Below are 24,198 nucleotides of genomic sequence, written 5' to 3' on the forward strand. Positions count from 1 at the left end.
AGGTTTGCAACCAAAGAGAAGAAGATTATGTAAACTTGCATAGGTTTTCCATGGAAAGAACACAACACACACTGAAGAAAGTATGTTACACACCTTCCCTCTATTAAAAGGAACTATTCCTGTGTTCATTTTCAATAAAATTCCATGAAGATAAAAAGCATTATCCTTGTTTTTCTGCTGCTTTGACCTTTTTCCTGTAATTCTCACCTAATCTTTCAATGATGCTCCTACTTTAATATTAAAAACTCAGAAATCAGAAGAAAAACAAAAAGGCCACACAAAATGAACATCTGAAGATAAAAATACTCTGATTTCCTAAGTGCTGAGCCATTTAAAAAGTACCTCCTATCATGGTTTTTAAATGTTTTAGTTGGCTAATCACTTTATTCTTCTGCTGCTATTAATAGGCATGGCAGCAGTTGTAGACAGCCCAGTGTTAACAGCATTATTCCTACAGCATTAGCAGTATAGCAAAGTTTGCAATTTAACCCTGATTATGAGTAGCATCAATGACAGCAGCCACTGGTTAATATGCACAATACCTTATAGGTTCAGATTTCTCACTCAGGTGCTAGGGCTCTGAGAGGCTGTGCTCTTTAGGTGCAGGCTACTGCTTTAGTCTTCTTTCTTAAAGAAAAGGGACTTGTATGTCCTTATCTCTCTCTCATCCCATTCAAGAACTCCTGAACTGAACAACTAGTTTTGACCACACAGAACTCTAAAAGGAAACTTACACTTCTGCCAGTTTTGTGAATGTAAGGGAGCATTCAGATAGAAAGAGCCTATGTATGAGTGTACTGGGTGGAAAGGCCAGGCACACCCTGCAGCAGGCCTCGCATATTGTTAGACATCAGAGAAATCCCATGAAGGAGCAAGAGACAGCTCAAATGTCTCAGTAACTCGAAAAAAAAACCCATTGCGAGCTCACAACCAACCACAAGACATGAATCTACACAGAGGCAGGTTTTGCCAGTTCTGGTGCTCTCAGAAGTACTCATTTCATTGAGACACAACTCACAAAACAACCAAGACAATTACATAGCCAGGCTGCACAATAATGGTGTATTTCAAACTGCAACTTGTGTTTTTGTATTGAAGAAAAGGGTGAGTAGCTCACATACCTCTTGAGGAATGATGAATGATGCAGGGTTCTGTAATTTTACAAGTCTGTTCTACAATATTTCAGACAAAGTAGCTGCAAGGGGAAGAAATGCCCATTTCTTTGGAATGGAGTTAAGAGCCCAGTTTATTCATTTTTACAAGCCAATACTTTCTGCCTTCACTGAGTTCTGCTTGATTAGGCACTGCATACAGAGAATCCATAATGGGCAGGGCTTACGATACATGGTAGAAACAGATTTTCCTGCTCCACCAAATACATCATTATCCCTATTTATTTAATGTATCCGTTGCTAGTCAGCAAAAAAATGCCACTATGTGTAATTCACCATTATGGTCACTGCTCCCTTCAGCTTCCCTTGGAACTGGAAAGCTTTTTATTTATCTATTAAGAAGCTTTATAGATTCATCTGCAACAGTGCACTTGAGGGAAGCCTATTCTACAGGTTTGGGGCTTTTTTCAGATTAGTTCTTATCTCCTTGCTTGCACATACTTGCCCTGTGAAGGATGACATGATCTCATTAAGAGACATGAAAACCACAGCCTCCTCCTTACCCTTACACACAGTAAGAGGTGAATTCAGATGCCCCAAACCACAAAGCAGTTTGCGGTCTCCTGGAAAGCAGCAATTCTAAGCAACCAACAAAGGGTCTGACCTCACTCAGACACATTGTTTAGGACCCAGCACAGATCATAGGACCATAAAAACAATCTGGTGGAGCAGGCAGCACACTGGGCTGTGTCAGACTCAATGGCCAAGTGCCAGGAACTCCTGTTTGGCTCCCAGCACAGCCTCCAACTCTCTGGGTGGCCTTGGGCCCTGCCCTACAAACTACGATCCAGCACAGCACTTCCTACAGGAAGCAGCCCTACTGATTCCAGCAGCACCACTCAGAGCTGCAAGTGTGTGGAGGCTTCCACTCTTAGAGCCCAATGACCTGAGTTTCCACCCTTGTGCTAAGAAAGGAGAAAGAGATGACAATAACTTACCTCTGCACAACTCGGAGCTTTAGACTGTCAGCCTCCAGTACCAACTTAAGGCACTGCAGGAGCCTTGTGACATGTATTTTGCTTCCCCGAAACACTTAAAAGGAAATGTGAAGCCAAAGAGCTCATCCTTTCCATTCAGGATAACTTGGCAGCAGCCAATGAATCATGAAAAAGCTTGTAATGTTACTAGGTTCAAAACCAGCCAGACATATATAACACCAATACACCGTCCTTCTCTGACTCCCATTTAACATGAAATTATTATGTATTACTTTACCCTATGGCACTACACCAGCTGCTGAAAAAGTCTCTTGGCTTGCTTGCTAAGTTGCTTGAAAGTCAGTTGCTTGCTAAGGGTCCGCTAACGGAGATTCTTTGATGATCTGGAAGGTTATCTATGCCTGTCTCCTACTGAACTCCTTGCTTCTAGAAGGGTTGACAGCATTAACTTTCAGCAATGTACTATAGAAAAAGAAGGAATAAGAATTATTCTTCAAGTTCTGAAGTGCTCATTGACAGAGCTTGTAATTCAGCTCAAGATACCTACACATGCAGAAATTAGCAACCAGCACTGAAAAGTTGGGTGAAAGGATCTCTTGTGAACTTGACTCATCGTTTTGGAAGGTTTGTCACTGTATCAAAGTAAATTAACACATTAACAGGTAAAATACACAAATACATGGCAGTGTTTCCAAGGGCATGGTCTTTAGGGCTCATTTCCTACATAAGTCTATGTGAGTTCTGCAATGATCTTACAGAAGAGTTTTGGTCAGTTTTGGAAAGCTCTTATCATTTGTTTGGGAACAGGTAAATTCTGCAGCCATTTGGGACAGGGACAGGTTCCTGCAATATGGTCCTCAAAGGGCCCCTCATAGGAGCTGCAGATCCACATCAGTCCAAACTACTTAATTTCATTGCATTTTTATGCATTAGCCTAACAGCACAAAAGAGCCTGAAAGCCCACATGTTAACAGTACATCCCATGGAGACAGATGGCACACATGCCTGTTTGACACACACAGGAAGTGAATGTGGTGAGAAACAAATCACAGGAGAGCAAAATTTAAAAAATGTCCTAAAATGTGCATTTTATTCCATATCATTATACAATGTTTACATACAGGTATACTTTTAAAACTGCTCAAAGAAAGTGTGAAAAAAAAGTGAGGCGAATATCGGTTTATAAAGTCCTCCCCCTCCCCAAAACACACACAAATAAAATACATTTTTGAAACAATCTTTTCCAAATTTATGGTTTCCCCTGAATTTATTGAATCTTTCATTTCAACATGAAAAATACAATCGCATGAAAACTCAAGGTGAAATGCTGACCTACACTTCTGTATTGAGTTGCAAGAAGTCAATATTAAGAACTCTGGAAGCCTTCACTTGTCTCTGTTGCTCACATACCTTTGTGTTATTGAATCAGAAGGCACAGAAAGTCCAAATCCTCACAGATCAACAGAATTCTGATAAAAATAAATTACTGTGCTGGACAACTCCTGACTTGTCTGATATGAAACAAAAGGCTTCAGTAGAACCTTTTGTTCAAAATAGCACCATTTCCACCTGATCTCTCTGGAACATACATCATTCTTGTCATAAGCTGTAGTTGGCACTTGAGGAGGGACACTTTCTGTCACAGCCAGGATTCTTCAAAAGACTAATAAGCATATTGAGCTGGTGAACTCTCTACAAAGTGTAGGTAACATTTTGGTTGGGAAATGGCACATTTAAACCATAATGTAGTATAGTTTAACCCGCATCTGGCTTGCCCATTTTGGTGTTTCCCTGACCCCTGCCTGATAATTTAGCAGATGTTCTTGTGACTGTGGTGAAAAAACAAACAAAAAAAAGACACATTTATGGGGGTTCACGGCAAGCAGGTGTAAAAATAATAAACAAATCATGTGGTTGCTGCTAAGAAGGTTTTCACATGTTGTTTAACTCCAGTAAAGTTTGATCCAGCATCTGATGCATACTAAGGTTTTCTTCTTTGGCATGCGCCACTTTCTCTGTTGTGGGATTAGAAAATCAAAACATGAATAGCAGTTCTTTGGAGGCACTGGTTCTCAGAACACAAAGGCATGCAATCCTCATCTCTAGATGAGAACTAGAGAATTCCAAATTAATAAAACAAAGGGCAAGTAATGCAAGTTTAGAACTGTTCACAGCTGCATTTGTTAAGAAAACGCACTGCCAACAGAAACACAATTCTTGCATGTTCTGGAAGCTGTTTGCTCATAGGAATGTGGGATGGAGAATCCCTTTTTTCCCCCCTTGTTCAGTAGGGCAATAAGAATTAAATTCTTTGCAGATCCACGCTTAAAGCTTCATGTACTTCAGAGCTTGCAAAGAACAGACAAAATTAAAACTAATCTCTTCTAATCTCAGTGAAGTGACATTAAGAAATCTATATATTCTAGAAAATAATTCAAATCCAAGTTAGTAGCCTTATGTTGCATGCACACTTTTTATAGGACAGTCATTTAACACACTTATTTGATGCAATAAATGAGCACAATGTTCTAGAGATGCATCCTACCAGAATCCAGTAATAGTAGCCTCAGACTAATGCAAGCATACCTTCAAACTGACCAAGGATTTGCAGATGGAGCTCCCACTCCTAGGGGTTTTGTTGTTGTTTGTTTGTTTGGGTGTTTTTGGTTTTTTTTTAAGTCAATACCAGCCCAATTCATAATTATGCAAAATTACTGCATTAAAGTCTCCAGATAGCAAACCAGCCATAAGTATCCTTTATGCTCTTCTGAAATAGGGAAATGTGAATCCTGGTGAACATTTTTCTTTCATCCATGTTCTAGTGAAAATCTTAAGGCCAATTCATGATGTCAGGTGAACTGAGTGCCCCTCCACATGGAGGGCTGTTACTTTTTGGATACTGTCAGCTGAATACTGTAGCTGTTTAATGAAGTGGGAAGAAGCTACTATACAGCCAAAGAGCTTACTGCTCCTCCAAACAGGTGTGCATACAGATAATGAAAAGCCTCATCCAGAAGAAGCATTTTCATATGTTTCCAAATGAAACTGAAAATTTCATCCATTAATTTACCACAGAATCAATAGTCTGTAAAAAAAAAAAATCAACTTCTACGTTTCTTGCTTATTTCTATATTTCATTCTTAAGTGATTCATTCTGAAGGAAATTTGGAAGAAGCAGTTTTAAAACAAGTTAACAATATAGTCACACTAAAGTTTAATCCTCATTCAATGCCAGCTTTAGTTCATTAGTTAGGCGACTGTTTTGCTCAAGTTGCTGGTAGAGTTGGTCTGTACAGGCAGCAAGCAGGTTAGAAGGGGAAAAAGAGGCAGAATGAAGACAGATTAGACAGAGAAAACAGTTAAGTAAGAGTTAATAAAGAAACTGGTCACACCACAGACAGTTCAGTAACACACAGAGAAACATTTTACCTTTGTTTCTATAACTCTAGTAATTAAGGAGCTACTCCAATGAACAGCTATTATAAGCTATGAAGAACTGTCTAAGACTCCTGTTGTGGGGAACAGCAGTGAGACAGGCGAGTGGGAATAAAGACAGAAGAATTGCAGCTATATATTCCTAGGAGAACCAAATCCTGCTTTAATCTTTATGTACAGTGTGCGGAAGATTTGTTTTCTGAGTGCCATTTTTCTTTGTTAACTATTTAAGACCTAGTAAGATGAGGGAGAACCTCATCTGTCAGTGGAGGGAAAACAACTGTGTCACAACCAGGGCAAGTAAACAGCAGGAGAAATGCTAGTAGCCACCTACCACTAGGTCTAACTCAGCTCCTGCCCTTCCCTGAGGAATCTGACAGCTGAAATGACACTTTTAGTATGGAAGCATACTTCTGTTATTTGTATCAACACACTTTGATACCTTTAAACTGTCCAGTTGCACTTTGCAAGATAACAAACCCAAACATTCAGTGAAAATGAAATGGAAGCATGAAAACCTGTGTTGCTCAAATACAGCAAATGGAGAGGACAGTTCACATTCAAAGAGAACAATCACAGCTATGTTGTGACAGTGCATTTAGTGAGAGTTGATCTGCAGGGTGAAAGAACATTCCATGATGCTTTATGGCTGTCTTGTTTTATCTAACTGTTTTCTTCTCAAGAGTCAAACTGCACTCCTGACCTCATGATTCCAGCTTGTTCCCCTACAGGAAATGACTGTTTCTGATTCTTTTCCACAAGCTTCCTAACAGCTTCCACTGAAATCCTCTTCCCCTGGAGGCTCTGGACACAGCAAAGCTGTGCAGTGAGCTGGTCTGTAGGTCATACTTGTGCAGTGAGCGGCAACTCCTCACAGCGTCTTCCCCAGCCCAAACACCAACAGCCAGATCAGTAAAACCAGGGCACAATACAGAGCTCTGACGCTGGACTGGTAACAACCAGGTCTTGCCTCTCTTACCCAGACAACGGCACATATATGTGGAAATAATATCAAATCCTCAAAGTAATTAAAATTTCACTTTGGCAAAGTGCATTCAGTTGTTATTCAAACATGACAACATAATTTGAACTAAGAACTTGATGCTTACCTTCATTACAGAAAACTCTCTGGGCCAGAGACTTACAGTATTTCTCCATGTACAAGATGAAAATCACGGAAAGCATTACCAAGTGTACAGTCAGCCCTTGTCTGCCCACAGGCAGGATGCCTGGGTTGTGCTTTACCACAGAGGCAGAGCCAAGGGCTGACTCTATCAGCAGCCACCTTAGGCCAAGCAGGGAGCTCAAGCTCTGGTGGAGGCCCAGTGAGGCTCAGCTCAGCACAGCAGAGCACCCAGGCAAACGAGACATCAGAGCCAGACTTGTGCTTCTGTCAACAAGCCTCATGCAAATGACTAGCTACACACGGCCAGACCTTGTGGGATGTACAGCAGAATGCACAGGTCAGGTCCAACAGTGACAAAAACACTGAAATATCCCAACAGTGGAGACAAGGTGAGTGGAATAGGGCCAGCTAGGAATTCTGTATGCAGCTACCTTATCTGCACTGCATTGCCCATTTCCAGTACTCTGTCCAGCAATGCATCACCCTAGAGTGCAGAGAGCCGACTTTGTGTGTTTGAAGGAAAAGAGAAGATTTAAATACTGATGGTCTAAATTACTGTGTTAAAAATTACCAGGTTCCTACAGTGGATTTTGCCTTTTTTACTTCTCTTAACAATGACATTGCAATGTACTGCCAATACAATAAACCAAAACACACAATAGATTGAGGGGTTTGAGTTGCTGTAGCATAAGTTACTCTGGCTCAGCTGACAAGTGATAGCTGACCCTTACACTTGTGAAGCTATCCATGTTAGCTTCAGCCATTTTACAAATGCTCATCCCATTCTATCCGGTTAATCTTCACATCAGACATTTTACTTCTCAGTTGCAACACACATGTTTTACACACCCACTTACTGCATCTCAATTGATGACTATTAAGTTATTGAACCTTATTATCCAAGCTGCCTATGACTGCAGATAAATATCCTGTAGTTGGGCTTCTCCCCACAGCCAATAAAATAAGGACATGTATCATGGCATCAAAAACTGGAATGAGACAAAGTTAACTGAGAATGGCAGGGGTAGGACAATGCACCCATTTGCAAGCCAAGTAAAGGAGGGGAGTTAATCTAGCCTAAACTGCACTGATGAATAATCCTGAGGTTTAACAGAAAGACACATTCACATTATTCTACAAGCTAAAAACTAAAAGTCAGCTACACTATGATGAGTTTACTTAGCTGTGGTGACTTCAGAACTTGAGCAATATATACAGTGACAGGTATGATCGGAAATCAATCCAGTTTAAACTGATTCACTTCAACGTGAATTGGAAAATAACTTCTCTCATTGTGAAGAAAATTAAATTAAAACAGCACAATTAACTCTGTACTTGCAATAACAGTACAAAAAAAAGCAAGGTGCCAGTAGTTAATGCCCCATCTTTAATTAGGGACCATCAAATCAACTCAGAGCCAAAGCTTAGGCTTTCAAACAAATCTGTGTATTTCACTTTGCAGCAGAATTATTCCATTATCAATGATGAGAGTTTTCCTACTCTGGTTCTGAAACATTTCTCCTGAGCCTGCAATTCAAACTTGCAGAACTAAGCATGAGAATGGAAAAACACTGAAATCTCCCTGCTGAACTTCCAACCACGGCTGAAGTCTCATGCTCTCATGCCATTCAAAGGAAGTAAAAAAGAAACAAAGTTAGCAAGCAATGTCTTTGCTAAATAACTGAGGTGTGAAAGCGGGTAAAACTTTCCTGTAAGACACTGAAAGGGCTATTTTGGTGTAAAAAAAAAAAAAAAGTTTTTTTATATTGCTCCTTTAAATGTGTCTCAAACATTTATGTTATCTCACACATTTATATAGAGACAGGAAGTCTTCAGCACCAAGCTAGGAGAAAAATTTCAGACTTCGGAGTGAAAAATCTGGTGCCAAGGACACATCTGCTCTCCAGCCACACTCCCATGACCAAGTGACCCCAAGGGAGCAGTGTCCATGCAGATTTTGGCCTAACAATAACAGCTGAAAAAATTCCCATTACGTCTATTTGTTGTTTTATCTACATCAGATTTTGAAAAAGACTGAGAACATAACTGGTCAGTTCTGACTCCCATAGACTGCTAGCACTGGCTTTGCATTGTCAACACCCAGGCAAAAGTGTTTGCAGAAAGAAAACGGAAACACCAAAAAAAATTTAAACCCTAATGGCAAAAAAGCGCAAACTTTTATTAAAACTGAAACAGTTATTTAAATAAATAAAAGGCAAGGGAATAGCAAAGGGAATACAGCTGGGATGTTTATTTTACATTGAGAGATGTAGAGTTTCTGTACAGCAGAGCACAAACAGAGCATGTTCTGAGACAGGTGCTAGAGAAATAGAGTCAACTAAGCTAGAAGACAGGACAATGAACCCATGAAACATCCAAAGCTTGGAAAGATGTTTTATCCAACCCGATGAAGATGTCTTTGCAGAAGTGAAGCAAAGAAAATTATCTGCATGAAAAGAAAAAGTGAAATAAGGTAGGAAATAAAAAAGGTGCAGTAAAGACTCCCAAAAAAGCAGTAACAGCACAGCAGAGCCCAGCATGCCAAGATGACTACTAGGGAAACACCACACCATGCTGGGACTGGAATGTTACAGTCACTTCCTCATGTACCAGTAGAGTACATAATAAAGTCTGTTTTCCACTTAGAAAGATCCCAAATTGAATAAATACTGTAATCTCTGTACACAGAGGAGGAAGAAAGAAATCCATTTGCTTGAGAACCCACTGAGCAAAAGCAATTTTGGGGAGAGGAAGGGGATTAAAAAAAAAAAACCCTAAAAATAAATCAAAGCATACAAAGCATACAATGTTAGAACCCTACTAACAAGCTGGGAGAGAGAGGGAGGGAAGTAATGAATGGATACAGGGATGAAAAAAGCAAAAGAAGCATCTAAAATATGGGTGCATGCAAAATACATTTCAAGTTCTAAGCAAAGCTTATGCCTGGCTGAAAGCATGCTGGCTTGGAAAAAAAATGCTGGGACTAAACATTGCCCCTCACAAGCACCTGAGAGCCACAACTCTTCCTCTTTCCCATGCCAACTTTACAGGGCTCATGCAACTGGAAGGTATGAGCATGGGAAGGTGGATTTAGCATAGCTGACCTCTGTTCAGAGCTTTTGGCTGATGGAAGGAGAGTCAGTTTGTATCAAACACTGCACGGACCAGTTGCAGCTTACAACTGCTTTCCTGCCACCTAATACAGTCTTTATCTTCTCCTTATGACTGAAGTTGATACTACCACATTTTCAGTATATGCAAAATACACCTACCACTACATGCAGAAGCAACCTACAATTCAAATGTCACTTTGATATGGTTTAAATGACAAAGTGTTCTAAACCAATTTCTACACTTGGAATTTAGTGATAACAGCTGAAATTTTCAGAGCTGTTAAGGAAATTTAGATAAACCCTTTCCACTGTCATTGATACAGCTGATACACTGATACAGCTAATTCTAAACTTCTTTGAAACTTGTGTATGAACTTTGCCAGAAAAAAAACCTGTGACTTCAGAAAAAACACACTCTGAATGCAACAAGTATAGAGGCAGTTTTCTTTGGTAAACTGAATGTGACGGGCCTGGGAGGCAGTGCTTGAACAGAGGTGAACTGAAAGGATAAATGCAGAGCTACAAACAAAGGGCATCTACAAGACACAAGGATTGCAGCTATGGAATGAAAGAGTAAACACCACAAGCTTATCAGGCAGCTTACAAAATCACCATGAGTATTTACCAGGCTCTGCACAAAACTCACCCACACTCTGCCACGGTAAAGATATTGTTCATGGTATTTTGTACACCTAGTCTCATTAAAAGAATGCATCTCCTGCTACACAGGGAGTAAAATTTCACAAGGCTGGAACTGCACAATCAATGAGGGCAGGGAAGCAGGTGCAGGCACAAGCTGGGAAGACATTTACATGGAAGTCATATCGTTGAGAGCGTGGTCCAGCTCCTCACTGATGGCTTTGTACTTCAGTTTCTGAGCATATAGCTCATCTAACATTCCCCCAGGGGAAGGCAGAGGTGTGCAAGGAAAGGTAGCGTGATCACAGGATGGAAGGTGGAGGTGGTGGCATGGGATACCATCCAGAGGCCACAGGGAAGGGGAAGAGCGAACAGAAAGAGGTGTTGCGACAGACAAAACAAAAATCACAGCATTAGAGAACAATAAAGAAATCACTACTGTATAGTTTTATATGACAAGTTCATTAACTGCACTGCCAGTGGGGCAACCTGCGATACAGAGAAAACCAAGGCAAGAAAGCGTACAAGGGGAGCGAAATCCATGTTTTACTGCCCTGGATTTTTGTTTTAACATACATTAGGAGGGCACACAGGAGCATGGGAGAAAAGATAAAAAATAGGCCCCAAAAAGGACACTACCATTTATTTTCCACCATGTTTTGTTGTGTTTTTTTTAAACCCCTCTGGTTTGTAAGATGTCATAATCTCAGTTTCTTACAGCAGTTTCTGTTCCTTCTGAACACTTAAGATTTCTTCCCTTCCCTCCTTCCTGAGTCACTGATCATTATTTTTCAGCAGCTACCTAGATATTTCATACCCTTTATGTAGAAGTCAGCCTGCCATGTCAAGCAATCAAGCTTCTTAAAATCAACTTAGTGTAATGCATCTAAATAGTAAACTCCACATAACTTTTAATTATGAAGCACATTCTAATATTCTATTGCAGTTCTGAAAGATTTATCAAAACCCTAAACCTCTCTGAAGTTAAATAACTTGTCCTTCTGATTATGTATACAGCCTAATAGCTTTACTGAAAACCAGCAATGGGTTTATGTCACAAAATGCCTGCCCTGACCCACAACTTACCACAGTAATAAATCAGGTTAGCTTACCACATTCCCAATCGTTACAAACATAACTCAGCTCTTCAGTAAGATAATAACAATACTTATCATCTTCTCATTTACCCTATACATTTATATACCTCCAAGTAGAAGACTATAAAGCAAAAAAATGAAAGGAGTCTTGAGAACATGAGAGAAAAAGGAACAGGCAAGAGCAAAACACTTCACCTGAAGCATCTGAGTGACCAATACATTTCAATCAGAACCATTTTGCCTATTTTAATCTTTAGGCAGACACATCTATATAAGCAAGACAAGTTAAGTGAGTAGAGTTGGGTACTGAAAAAAACCAACAAAACAAAACCAAGAGAAGAATAAGAGATCTGTAATTCTATAATAAGTGAGAAAAACCAAAAGCTCCATACCTTCTAGATCATCAATGCTCTTCTCCAGCTTGGTTACTGACCTCTCAGCAAATTCAGCACGGGTCTCAGCCTGAAGTCAAGACAAATACAGACTACTTTAGTCTTTTACACACAGTAATTATGAATAGAGGAGCAACAGTTCAAATGAAAAAAGTGCAATGAAAGGAGGCAAACAATAAGGTGATACTAATCTTCAGGTGATATTAAACACTAAACTGTCTCTAAATTACATGCTCATCCTTAAAGCATCGAAGTAGTCTTTGTATTAAAAGAATCAAAGTTACAATGTTATAAAGAAAAGCTCTAATTTTACCTCCTTCAGTTTGTCAGTCAGGACTTTAATCTCCTCCTCATATTTGTCTTCTTTCTGTGAGTACTGTAATTAGAAAGAGAATCACTGATTTTAGACAAAGTATTCTATATATACACCACAAAATGCCACTTTCAAGACTTTCTTGTATAGACCAGCTGCATACAGGAAATTAATATAACTAGGGGATAACTAAATTAATTCCACTTACCAGACTATGATAATACACAGTTTATAAACTTCTCATGAGTTATTTTCCAGTGCTATAGGGTGGAAACTCTCGAGTAGAAATCTGTACTACAGTTTTAAAGAGGAGAGGCATTTGGAGAAATTTAATGTTAGCACACAAGTGCCATTTTAAGGGACATTCCATAAGTCATATTTAATCCTGTCAGACTACTTAACAGAAGATGTGGTCAAATATACTGACCTATTTGAACCAGAAGGAATGCTAGGTTGCACTAAGTCCAAATACTTGACAATGGCCTTGCTGAAAGGCTGCCAAGTGATCAGCATATAAAGAAAAACCCTCTGGCCAATCCAGATGACAGTGTAAGGGACACATTCTCACATAAGTCTCTAGCCTACCTTCTCAGCCTGAGCCTCCAGCGACTTCAGGTTGTTGGTCACAGTTTTCAACTCCTCTTCAAGCTCAGCACATTTGCTGTTATTTCGGAAGGAGGGCAGGAAAGGGGCGGATGGAAGATTCAGTCAAGCAAAAGAAACAGGAGAAAACAGGGGGAAAAGATAGAGAAAAATGAAAACAATTAAAGAGCAAAAGAACGGCCTCAAAAGCAGCTGAATCCATCACAGACTGAAAGCAACTCTTTGTGATGCCAAATTCCATTTCAAGTGTACATTAAGACAACAACCAGACAATTATCTATAGCATTTGGCTTACGCAGAAATGTTTACACAGCCTTTACACGTGAGACAGTTCAGCTTCTTTTTGGCTGCATAAGAGATCAGTTTTAAAGGTAAAAATGAATAAACAAAAAAGAGACCAAAGAAAACCACCAAAGCAAGATGCAAGGAAAGTAAAGAGCGTAGCAAGGACTAATTTGTTACTACTGAGTGAGCTAATCGGCTATGGAAGCTGAAAGACCTTGGGTTGCAGTTAAACCTAGAAACTGTTCATTAGTATCAGTACCTTATCCTCTGCAGCCATTAATGCTTTCAAGGTTTGATCCATTATTCTTAACTGTTCTTCCAGCTGTCGGACTTGGCTGTTAGTGAACACATGAAATGCACAAAAGCCATTCACAAAATCAGTGTGCAGGTACAGCATGCAGTGACAAAACACACGCGCACACACAGGTATGAACACGTTTACTTTGGCGTTGACCATTTATTTCGACCAGTAGAGTAAATGAGCAAAACATAGCTTTGAGCTGAACAAACGGTGAACTGCCACTGTTTCATGCTGTTACAGTTGTCTTGTAGCACCTCACACACATCTTGGGGCAGTTCAGCACTTACCTTTCTGATAGTTCAGCACGCTCCTCAGCCCGCTCCAGGTCACTCTCAATGATCACAAGCTTACGAGCCACCTACAGGAAAGGGCAAATGACAGTCAGGGATATCACATTGCTGCAGCACACCTCACCAGTTTCTACACCTACAAAGCAGGGAGTTGGGTGTCTTCCCATTTTTTGGTCAACAGGCAAGGAAAAGCTGGGGAGGGGAAGTGGGAGAATTACAGGCACAGCTTAAAGTGCTCCAGAAACAGATGACCTGCACTCAAGAAATCACCTCTTCATACTTGCGGTCAGCCTCTTCAGCAATGTGCTTAGCCTCTTTAAGCTGGATCTCTTGGATTTCCATCTTCTCTTCATCCTTTTGGGCTCTATTTTCAATGACCTTCATTCCTCTGAAAGATGGGACAAATGGGAAATACAAGGTTCAGGACTTGCCAGTTTATCTCCAGCTCTACTATGAATGGAGTGTGACTTTCAGATGAATGAAGCACATCAGACATTTGATGCTTTTGACTATAAGATACAGTTCTATGCATCACACTACAGAAGTTCAAAGGAAAGAAGCATGTCTTCAAAAGACAGAAAATTAAATTAATTTTGCTCTTACCACAGTTCTGCTGTATTATCCTTTTTCATTTTAAACTGAAGGAAAACTGATCTTATGGAATGGTAAATAAAGGGTCTGGCTTCTAAAGACCTAATAAGATGGCTAAAGACTAAAGACATCTGTGCTTTTACACTCACCATGAACCAGCATGTTACAACCCCTGCAGGACTGACAGGCATTATGTTTATACACCAAACAGATTCCTGTGAGTTTTGCCTTGTCAGAGCCCTAGAGCACTGAAGCTCTCTGCTCTGCATAAGAAAAGTTTAACTCCTTCACAACACAAAACATTGCTTACTGCCCCTTCCATGCACATTTGTCCCCAATGCTCTTAACTATTTCACAATGCAGAGACTCAGGCACTTTAGCTTTTCAATAGGCTGCACTGTTCGTGAGACAGAAATATGTATGCAGAATACACAGAATCACAGACTCATTTGGGTTAGAAGGGACCTTAAAGCTCATCCATTTCCAACCCCTGCCACAGGCAGGGACACCTTCCACTAGAGCAGCTTGCTCCAAGCCCCATCCAACCTGGCCTTGAACACTGGCAGGGATGGGGCAGCCACAGCTTCTCTGGGCACCCTGTGCCAGTGCCTCAGCACCCTCTCAGGGAAGAATTTCTTCCCAATGTCTAATCTAAATTTCCCCTCTGTCAGTTTAAAACCATTCCCCCTTGTCCTGTCACTATGTGCCCTTGTAAAAAGTCCCTCTCCAGGTTTCTTGTGGCCCCTTTAGAGGCACTGGAAGCTGCTCTAAGGTTTCCCTGGAGTCTTCAGGCTAAACAAGCCCAGCTCTCTCAGCCTGTCTCCACAGCAGAGGTGCTCTAGCTCACAGAGCATCTTCGTGGCCTCCTCTGGACTTGCTCAAGCAGGTCCTACAATATGTAAGATCCTTTCACAATAAAAGGTACTATCACAGATATAAAATACTATTTATAGAAGTAAAAGAGGTCTTCCAAAGCCACAAATGTTATGTTGCTAACTCAGGTTAAGTACTTCTGGAAACCCCAGCCTAAACCTGAAGGAATTATCATGCTAATCCTTTGCTCACCTTCATGTACCAGTCTTGCCAATGGGAAAACTGTGTGCCTCTTCCAGCACTTTGCTTCTCTCCCCCTGAGACTTTCTACCCACAATGAAATCAAGAATTGCCCGACAGCACATCACATCACCCTCAGGAGGTTGTCATCCAAACACAGAAGTCTGGACTGGGCCAAGTAGTTTTCCCAGGATGTAGCAGGATATATCAAAAGCCCTACCCCACTTAAATCTTTACAACTTTGACAGGAAAAGAATTCAAGCCTACAGCATTTTGGACATCCCTACAGACAAGCTTTAACCGAAGTCCATGTAGGGAAGAGTGGATTACACATACTTGGAGACACAGGAGTGGTTTAATTTATTTCCCTAACCCACACCCTGGCAATTATCATCTTTATCATGAGGGTAACCATCCATTCAATAGTGGCCCCACCCACCTTTCACTCTCATCTGCAGCCTTCTCAGCCTCCTCCAGCTTCTGCAGGGCAGTAGCCAAGCGCTCCTGAGCCCGATCCAACTCTTCCTCAACCAGCTGGATGCGTCTGTTCAGAGAAGCTACATCGCTCTCAGCCTAAGCACAGGAAGAACAGAAATTAATTCATAATAAGGCACACATCACCTCTCGTAAAAGATTATCCCACATACTTGCCAGCACCATTTAACAGCGGCATCCAGTAATTTCTGACTTCATCCACTAAAAAGCCCATACAGAGATGTACACACCCTCATTGAATTGTGAAGCTATTACTTTAACAGAGGAAAAAGTGATTAATGCTTCCTCTAAATGAAGCACATTAAGGAGTTAACAATTTGTACCAGAAAGTACTGCACTGGAAGAATTAGGTATCGTTCCCCACACATTTTCTGTTACTGTATTTGCAGACATTAACAGTTCGTGCCCCCCTTTTTGTCAGTCAAATCAACACAAACTAGTTACTCGATTATTCTGTGTTATCCCAAATCCTTTATTTATGACCTCTTGCCATATTTTAAGAACTGCTGCAGTATTTCCTTGAGTTCCATAAGAAGGGCTCAGAATAAACATGCAAAAATACATCTACATTGATACTTGCAATGAGAGAGCTAACACAGAGAGAGCAAGAGAACATGAAAGAAATGCCCGAATACCCCAAGTTTGTGTACAGGCAAGCTGACAGAGAATGCACCAGCAAAGGCTGCATCTCAGAAGGGCTCTGGTGCAGGCAACAATCACTTATAACATCTTTCTTCCCCACTGCCATTCTCAAGCTTCCCCCAGATTTGCCTCTCTTGCATTACCTGTTCATTTCATCTTCTGTATAACACTTGCAACTCCTCTGTCTCTTATCATTACAAACTTTTACTTCTAACCTTCTCAAATGTACATTTAAGTTGCAAAGTAAGTTCTGTTACAGCCTTCTCATAATAACCTCATTATTAAACCTTATTTTTCTCAAAAGGCTGTTAAGCACCAAATATATATACACAATAAGGTCTTTATTCTAGAAAGTTAATTACTTCCAAGAATAAGTTACTTTTAATCACTACTGAAAACCATGTTGCTATAGATAAGGAAGTACACATCTCAACTTCCTATGCTGTAGGGGTGGGGGGAACAATCCTCAAAACCAGAAACCAAAAGTATCAGTTTGGTATTTTTAATTTAATTAAATATGTAAAGAACTGTTCTTTGTTGCTTTCACTCACCCCAGGCAGCTGGATGCAGTTGGCCACAACTAAAATTTTGTTGTACGTAAACCAAGTAATACTAACTTAGACACCAGACAAGTACAACAACCTTTGACATAATAGTCAACAGGGAAGCAAGTATGTATCTGAACATTAACGAGTATTGACAGTGATCATGTAGATCCACATTAACACGAATATAAAATCTTTGGCTATGTAATCAAGCAGTAGTACCCCAAGCCTGTATTTCCAGACTTCTGGTTTCAAATAGTAAGAATCTGAACATCCTCATTTGGGAAATAAAACAACCCCTCACAAATGTTACCCTTGGGAAATACGTAATGTTACAAGTTAATTATTATCATGTCAAGACTCCTCATCATGATAAGAGCATACAGTATGCTCAGAAAACACTGGGTGACTAAAGTTCAAATTTTTACTTCCTGCTCAGTACCTCAGTCAGGGTTTACCAACCAGCCTTATATGGCCCAAGTTATTCCCCTGCAGAGCAGGGCTTGTCTCCTTATTTGGTTAGAAAGGAAAAAAAACGCTGTGACATTATGGGGCACTCCCACAGCTAACAGACAAACACAATCCTCTGCGTTTTTGCCATAGCACTTATACACCACATATTTCCACAATGAGCAATGACAAGGATAAATTACCATCGCGTGTTAATGATTACTGGTGTAAGGGAGATTCTGTTCTCCAGACGGAGGAAGAAAAATGCACTCTGAAAACAGGATTACCAATAGCCCCTCGAGACACACACACTCAAACCAGGAGAGATTCTTTTTTAAGGCAAAGGCTGCTAATCAGAGCCTTGGAACGTTTAACAATCTGGTTTAACAATCAAACACTGTAAACTGGGATAGGTTTTGGCCACAGCTTTAGCTTTTTCATTGTTTGTGTATGCGTACCTTGCACAGGAAGAAAGAAAAAGCCAAAAAAACCACAGGACAACTGTAGCTGGTCACATGCTACACGTGTAAGGCACTGCACTAAGGGAAGGGTCAGATTCACACCTCAGCTTGCCTGCTGCTATGTTCTCAAAGTCTCCCTTCATCAAGCACACAGGAATACAGCTGCACACAAGACACAAATCAGTACACAGCTAACACTATAGAAGAGGTACAGGTCTGCAGGTGCCTGTGAGTTCAGTTTTCTGCCTCTATTCATCCCAGCACTGACCTCGCAAACAAAACCTTGAATACCATGTAAATGTGCTCTGCAGAACTTCACATCATCCACATAAACCAACTTCAGGGAGGAGAGAAACATTAACCTTTAGGATCCTAAGTCTTACAGCAACATGGCTGAGCTCTAACAAGATGACTTCACCAGATTACCGCTGTAAGGCTGTAATCACTTCTCCAGCAATACTCCTTCTGACACAAAAGGTAAGAGCAAAGCTTCCCATTTTAGTGGAAATCCCTTAATATACGGTTTAGAACAATACATGCTACTGAAAGTCGGAAAATCGGTGTCCTTTACTACACAACGAGTAGGGATTTTTTGTTTTTTTTTTAAGACAGAAACCCTTATGAAACAAGTTCATGACTGTGACATGATCCCTCACTGGAAAAAAATGAGGTATGTGAAGTGATTTGCAAGAATGCTGCAGTTACACAAGTGCAAGAAGCCATATTTTGCTTCTTGGGACAATCACCTGCAAGTAATGAGAAGGCTCTTCCTTTGAACTTGCTGCCCAAAACATGCAGAAAGCCCCTTATTATAAAGAAACCTAATAGTCACTAGTTTTTCTACTGTAATAAACTACATGAATAAGAAATATATTTCGCATCACTTTTACACAACCACTGAAGACACCAAAACCACCACAAAGAACACTGTACATTTTATGGCAGGAAACGTTAAGTTACGGCTGGTAGAACTGCCCAAGGTCAGGGGCAAGGCCAACAGCAGCACTATCATGTTTTGCTGTAATTGCCTCCCATAACTGCTTCTTCTGTGCTGACCATACCTGCTCTTGTCTCTGCCTGAAACCGTATCTACTGCTCCTTTTCCATCTTAGCCAGGGGTTTTGACTAGTTAAACATAATACAGATAGCCACTGACAGGGACTGTATTGTGGCGTTTTTTGTGGGCAAGTACCTGGACATGGCCCTCTCAGATTCAGTCTTAAGGACGTAACTTCTTTACAGTTGGTGTGCTGACTTCCCACAATTGAACTCGTTTGGATGAGGTAAGAGGACAACTACCACTTAGGGGGGAGGGTATCACTAAAGCTTGCTGAGAACCTAACACAAAGCCCCGGTCTCAAACATCTCACCTAAGTTTAACCTCACACCAGCTCAGCGTTGCGCTGTTGGCACCAGCAGACCTACTGCGGTCTAAGACACACATCGCAGCTTTACGTGCCCCCCGCGCCGCTCGGGTTACCGGGCCGAAGAGCGCAGCACTGCGGCGGACACTGCAGTGACCCACCCTCACCTGCGGGCCCGGGCCTGCCGCCGGGAGCCGCGGCCTCCGCCCTCCGCGCCGGCAGGTAACCATTTTGTCAGAAGCGGCGGCTCAGGGAGGAGCGGCCCGACCCGACGACAAGAAAGCAGCGAGAGTCGGCCTCCCACCGGCACCCGCATCCACCGGGCCGCGGCCTCCGAGCCCAGCCGGGCCGGCCCTACCTCCTCCCGCAAAGCCCGCTCCTGGTCCACTTCCCGCTGCAGCCGGCCCGCTCGCTCCTCGGCGGCGTCCGCCTGCTCCTGCAGGCTCCGAATCTTCCTCCTGACGGCCTCCAGCGAGCTCATCGCCGCCATACCCGTGCCTCGCCCGGCCTGCGCCTGCAGCACCGCCTGCCTCAGCCCCGGAACTCCCCCCGCAGCGCGCCGCAACGCACAGCGGGGCGGGGCCGCGGGCACGGAGCTGGGAGCGGCGCGGCGCACCGGCGGGGAGGGCAGGGAGGAGGGCAGGCCCAGGGAGAGGCCGACCCCGGCCGGGAGGGGACTCGGCGGGGCCGGGCCAGGCTGGACCACGCCGGGCGGCGGCCGCCGTCGCCAGGTGGGCGGGCTGGGGAGGCAGCGCCCCCTGGCGGCGCAGGGCGCGAGCTGCCGCGAGCCGTCCCTGGTCGGGGCCGGGGCCGGGGCCGGGGCCCGTTTCCCCGCCCCTGAACCGCTCCAGTGCGAGCTGTGGAGTGACCCCAGCTCCTGAGACATGGGGTGTCCCGGGTGAGGTGGCTCCAGGGCTCAGGGGATGCGCCCGGCGTTGGCGAGGTGAGGTGAGGTGACTAATACCGGCGAGGTGAGGTTTCCTCACTCCCACCGCGTAAGGCGAGGCCACCCCAGGAGCCGGTGCTCCCTCCCCTGCTCCTTTTTCCTAAGGCTTGGAACTATCCAAACTAGTAGGGCAAATACTGGGTCAACTGCAATGCCCTGGAGATACTCTGCATCGCCAACAAGAAAGACATCCTTAAAGCATCAGATGTATTCCATACATACTATTAAATACAGCATTTACCTCCACGAAAACAAGACAAACGCTTGCCTACCCTCCACCTGAGGGACAACTGCAAATACAATTGCCTTTCACTCGCTTCCAAATGCTGTTTCCCAGCAAAGGAAAATGGCATTGGGATTGGTCAGGAAGCTCTTTCGTTTCAAAAAGGGGCTCTAGTAGGATTTCTCCTGCCTTCATCCTAGGCGAGCTATTTCCAAATAGTCTGCATACTTTTCCTTATAAGGAATATCTCCCCTGGATCTATATGCGGCTCCTTTGAACAAGTTAAATAAACGTCCTGCTAGGAAGCTGCCTCTCATCTATGCAGCCATACACAGACGATGACAGACAATCTGATCCACATTTTACACAGAACCTCTCACTCCTGTTCCTATGCACGCTTATGTTAAGTTCTTGAGTTCTCTTTCAAAGCTATACAACTTAATCGACACACTGAAGTTAAACTTTTTTATCCTTCATTCATTTTAGAAGTAAAATAAGATAAAAGCAGCTTGTCTTTTATGCAAAGTTGGGGCTTGATACATTTCCCCTTCTAAAAGCATCCTTACCCCCGAAATACTTTACTTGCTTCATCCGTGGCAACTCCTCTTTTTATTATAGCTTTGACATTAATTTTCAAAGCTCAGTTACAGGAAAAGGAAGGTCATCGCTTTGGAAATACTGTGCTTTCACCTAAGCCTGTAATTCAGAGCTGAGATTTACTTGGAGGGAACTGGATTGTACAGCAGCAGCCAGACAGCTGGACCTCAACAGTAGAGACAAGAAACTCACATGGTTCCATGCATGCAATACATTAAATGCATGTCAGGGGCAGACAGGTGGGTGGGAGGAAGGCCTGGGAGACGCACAGGCTCTTGCATTATTACCATATAAAGTGCTGAGCTATATATATCTCCTTGCGCCCAGGGTCCCTGTCCTCTGAACAGCAAGCCTAGCAAGTATCAGCTTCTGGACAACTTTCTCTCACATGAGACTGAACTTTTCTTTGACAAGTGAAACAGTTCCAGCAATTTCCAGGTTAAAAGGAAACAAACAAAGTAGGAGAGAATCTTTTATCTCAGGGACCAGTGAGTGAGCCAAACTCGTATCTAGCAGCAGGTCTAACATATGAGTGCCTAGAAACAGCTCTCTTGAAGACAGACCTAGCAGCCCTTGCTCTTCTGGATCTCCCTCTCCTGGATCTACTATTAAATGTCTGATTCTGCTTCACTATCCAGATTGTGTTGTTCCAGCCTGAACCATTCTCCCCATCACCTGAATGGACAATCTGCCCTTTACTTTGATGCCTACAGTGGCAAGTACACAGGAAAAGCACATATCGAGTGAGCAGAAACCCAACCAAATGCCTCTGATAGTGTGCAAACCTCATGCAAGGAGGCAGTGCTGTGTTTCCCACCTCCCTGCCCAGGAAGGGCCTGGACCCTGCCCTCAGCAAAGCTTTGGAGCACTGCTTGGTAGGAGTCCTGGCTGTCCTGTGCAGGAGTGTGTGGTTTCTGTACGGGATGGGGGGTGGTGGTGGTGAAAGGGATGGGGGTAACTTACATCTGTGGCCTTTTTGTCAGCCAGTTCCAACTTTTCCTGTGCATCTTTAAGGGACTCGGAGTATTTGTCCAGCTCATCCTCAGTGCCCTTCAGCTTCTTTTGCAGAGCCAACAGCTCGTCCTCCAGCTGTGATACGGGTGGAACGTGGTGGAGAGGGGAGGGCAGGCAGGAAAAGGTGCAGCAGGCAACGTGATCGTGCAAAGGGAGAAGTGCGAGTGCAGAAGAGACAGAAAAGGACAGACAGACAGAGAGAGAGAGAAGGAGAGACAGTTAGATTCTCTTTGCTTGTGGCAAGGGCACGATACCTTGGCAGCTTTCTCCTCTGCGGAGAGGAGACTATCCTCTGACTTGTGCAGCTCTTCCAGCACTTGGTCCCTTGCATCCTCCGTCACATGCAATTGCTTTTCCAATTGCACAATGTCATCCTCTAACTAGGTGCACAAGAGGAAATACAACGCACAAGCATGTTTCTCCCTGGGCTTAGAAAAGTGGGAAGTTTAAATCCCTCTCCCTTCCCCCCTCCTCCTCCAGGATCTTCCAGAAATGTGCAACCAATGTGTCTCCCTCCCCCAAATAAATAAAGCCCCAGGTGTAAAGGAGGGGGATTGGAGAAGACCAGGAAAATGGGATACACATCTGGGAAGGGGGGCAGCTGCAACTGGACAAGTCTGCTGGGTGGTGCTGGAGGGGGTGAACACAGCTTTAAGTGTCCTTTGCCAAATGGCAGCACGTCTGTCCATTGCTAACACTGCTCGAAGAAGCCTCGGTAGCCCTGCCCCTGTGACAAAGGCACAAGCCATGCGGCTGTCCCAGGGCTCCGCTTCTCAGCTAGGCTGCTGGGGCCAGGGGAGGAATCCTACCAGGGTGCAGCTCTGCCTTAGGTCAAGTTCTGCTAGTTCGGGGGGAGGGGAGCAGCATACACCAGAGAAAAAAGGAAAAAAAACAAAAACAAAAACCAAAAAACCCAGGAGAGAGGAGTCGTCTGGAAAGACTTGTGCCGCGGCGCTCGGTGCAGACCTGCTTGCTTCTCTCCTCTGCTGCCTTCTTGTCTGCTTCGGCTTGCTCGGCTCTGTCCAAGGCGTTCTCCTTGTCCAGCTTCAGCATCTGCATCTTCTTCTTGATGGCATCCATGGCGGCGGTGGGCTAAGGCGCGTCCCCGCGCGAACTGCACCAGAAAGCAGAACTTGGGAAGTTGCGGGACAGCCCCGATGGAGTCCGAGACCGTGGCGCGGCCCCGAGGCGGTGCGGGGCTGCTCCGAGATCCGAGCGGGACGGCGCCGGCGGAGTGCGGGCGGGCGGGCAGCTCCTCACAGATATGTACCTTCCCAGGGGGCCGACTGCATTCCTCAAGACATCCAATACTTTTTTGGAAAGGGTTTTTTTTTTAATCCCCTCCCTCCTCCGTTCGTCCCTGCCCTTTCCCTCTCTCACTCCCTCTCCCTGCTTTTTTTTTTTTTGGGAGGCTCAGCGCTCCCATTCGCTGCTGCTTGCCATTTGACCGTAGATCTGACTATATATGGGATGCGATGGGCGCGGTGAGGCGGGGGAGCAATTTGTTCCCGTTTCCAAATCGGCAGAGAGGGGACGTTTAGCTGCTACTCCTGGGAAGGGTGAAAGAAAGAAAAAAGAAAAAGAGAAGAAAGGAGTAGGGGCATCCGGGCGGCCCTAGCCCTGCTCTGGAGCCGTTCCCACCCGTGGAAGTCGATCTGTTTTGAAGCAGGATAGCGGAGGGGCAGAGAGGGGTTAACTGGATGCACGGACCGAACGAAGGCGTTGTAAGACCTTCCTTCGGCAGCCAGAGGCAGAGGACGAGGAGGAATAATGGGAAGGGGCATCTCTGCCGAGAAGTCAGGCTGCAGCAGGCTCGGGTGCCAGAGTCGCGGCCGGGCAGTACAGCGCGGGGCACGACGAGCACCGAGGCTGTGGTCAGAGCAGGGTAGAGCTTCCCACACCAACGGGGAAGGGGTTGAGAAGCGACACAGACCCCCGAGGAGGTGACCATCGGGGGCACGGGATGGCTCTCCATTCCTCCCAGGCCGTGCCGGGGCAGAGAAGAGCTGCCAGGGCTGCCAATGCTTCCCACGTCCAGCACCCTCGCTGGGACTCCCGGCTCCCCATGGGGAGGGACATGCAAGGGGCCAAACACTGAACTGAAACAGAAAAG

At 43.8% G+C, this 24,198-nt stretch overlaps 1 protein-coding gene across 26 annotated transcripts; it reads right to left on the reverse strand.

The window, feature by feature from the left end:
* Positions 1 to 3,172: 3,172 nt before the first annotated feature.
* Positions 3,173 to 23,387, reverse strand: TPM1 (tropomyosin 1). 26 transcript variants are annotated; one of them, XM_062626219.1, is made up of 11 exons: positions 23,052 to 23,379; positions 22,340 to 22,465; positions 22,035 to 22,160; positions 15,788 to 15,921; positions 13,975 to 14,092; positions 13,702 to 13,772; positions 13,373 to 13,448; positions 12,226 to 12,288; positions 11,913 to 11,982; positions 10,431 to 10,675; positions 8,908 to 9,117 (listed from the first exon to the last, which is right to left on the reverse strand). In XM_062626219.1, the coding sequence occupies exons 1-10, from the start codon at positions 23,163 to 23,165 to the stop codon at positions 10,593 to 10,595; spliced, it is 981 nt and encodes a 326-aa protein (XP_062482203.1). In that variant the 5' UTR covers positions 23,166 to 23,379; the 3' UTR covers positions 8,908 to 9,117; positions 10,431 to 10,592. The 26 variants fall into 26 exon arrangements, with proteins under 26 accessions (XP_062482194.1, XP_062482101.1, XP_062482062.1 ...); XM_062626210.1 differs by lacking the exons at positions 8,908 to 9,117; positions 10,431 to 10,675; positions 13,373 to 13,448 and adding exons at positions 3,173 to 4,125; positions 12,811 to 12,886 and having other exon boundaries at positions 23,052 to 23,376; XM_062626107.1 differs by lacking the exon at positions 22,035 to 22,160 and having other exon boundaries at positions 23,052 to 23,381.
* Between the last annotated feature and the right edge of the window lie 811 nt (positions 23,388 to 24,198).

The sequence above is a fragment of the Pezoporus occidentalis genome, unplaced genomic scaffold, assembly GCF_034315485.1.
Source record: "Pezoporus occidentalis ecotype Australia unplaced genomic scaffold, CSIRO_AGI_Poc_V1 ctg11, whole genome shotgun sequence".
NCBI classification, from domain to species: domain Eukaryota; kingdom Metazoa; phylum Chordata; class Aves; order Psittaciformes; family Psittacidae; genus Pezoporus; species Pezoporus occidentalis.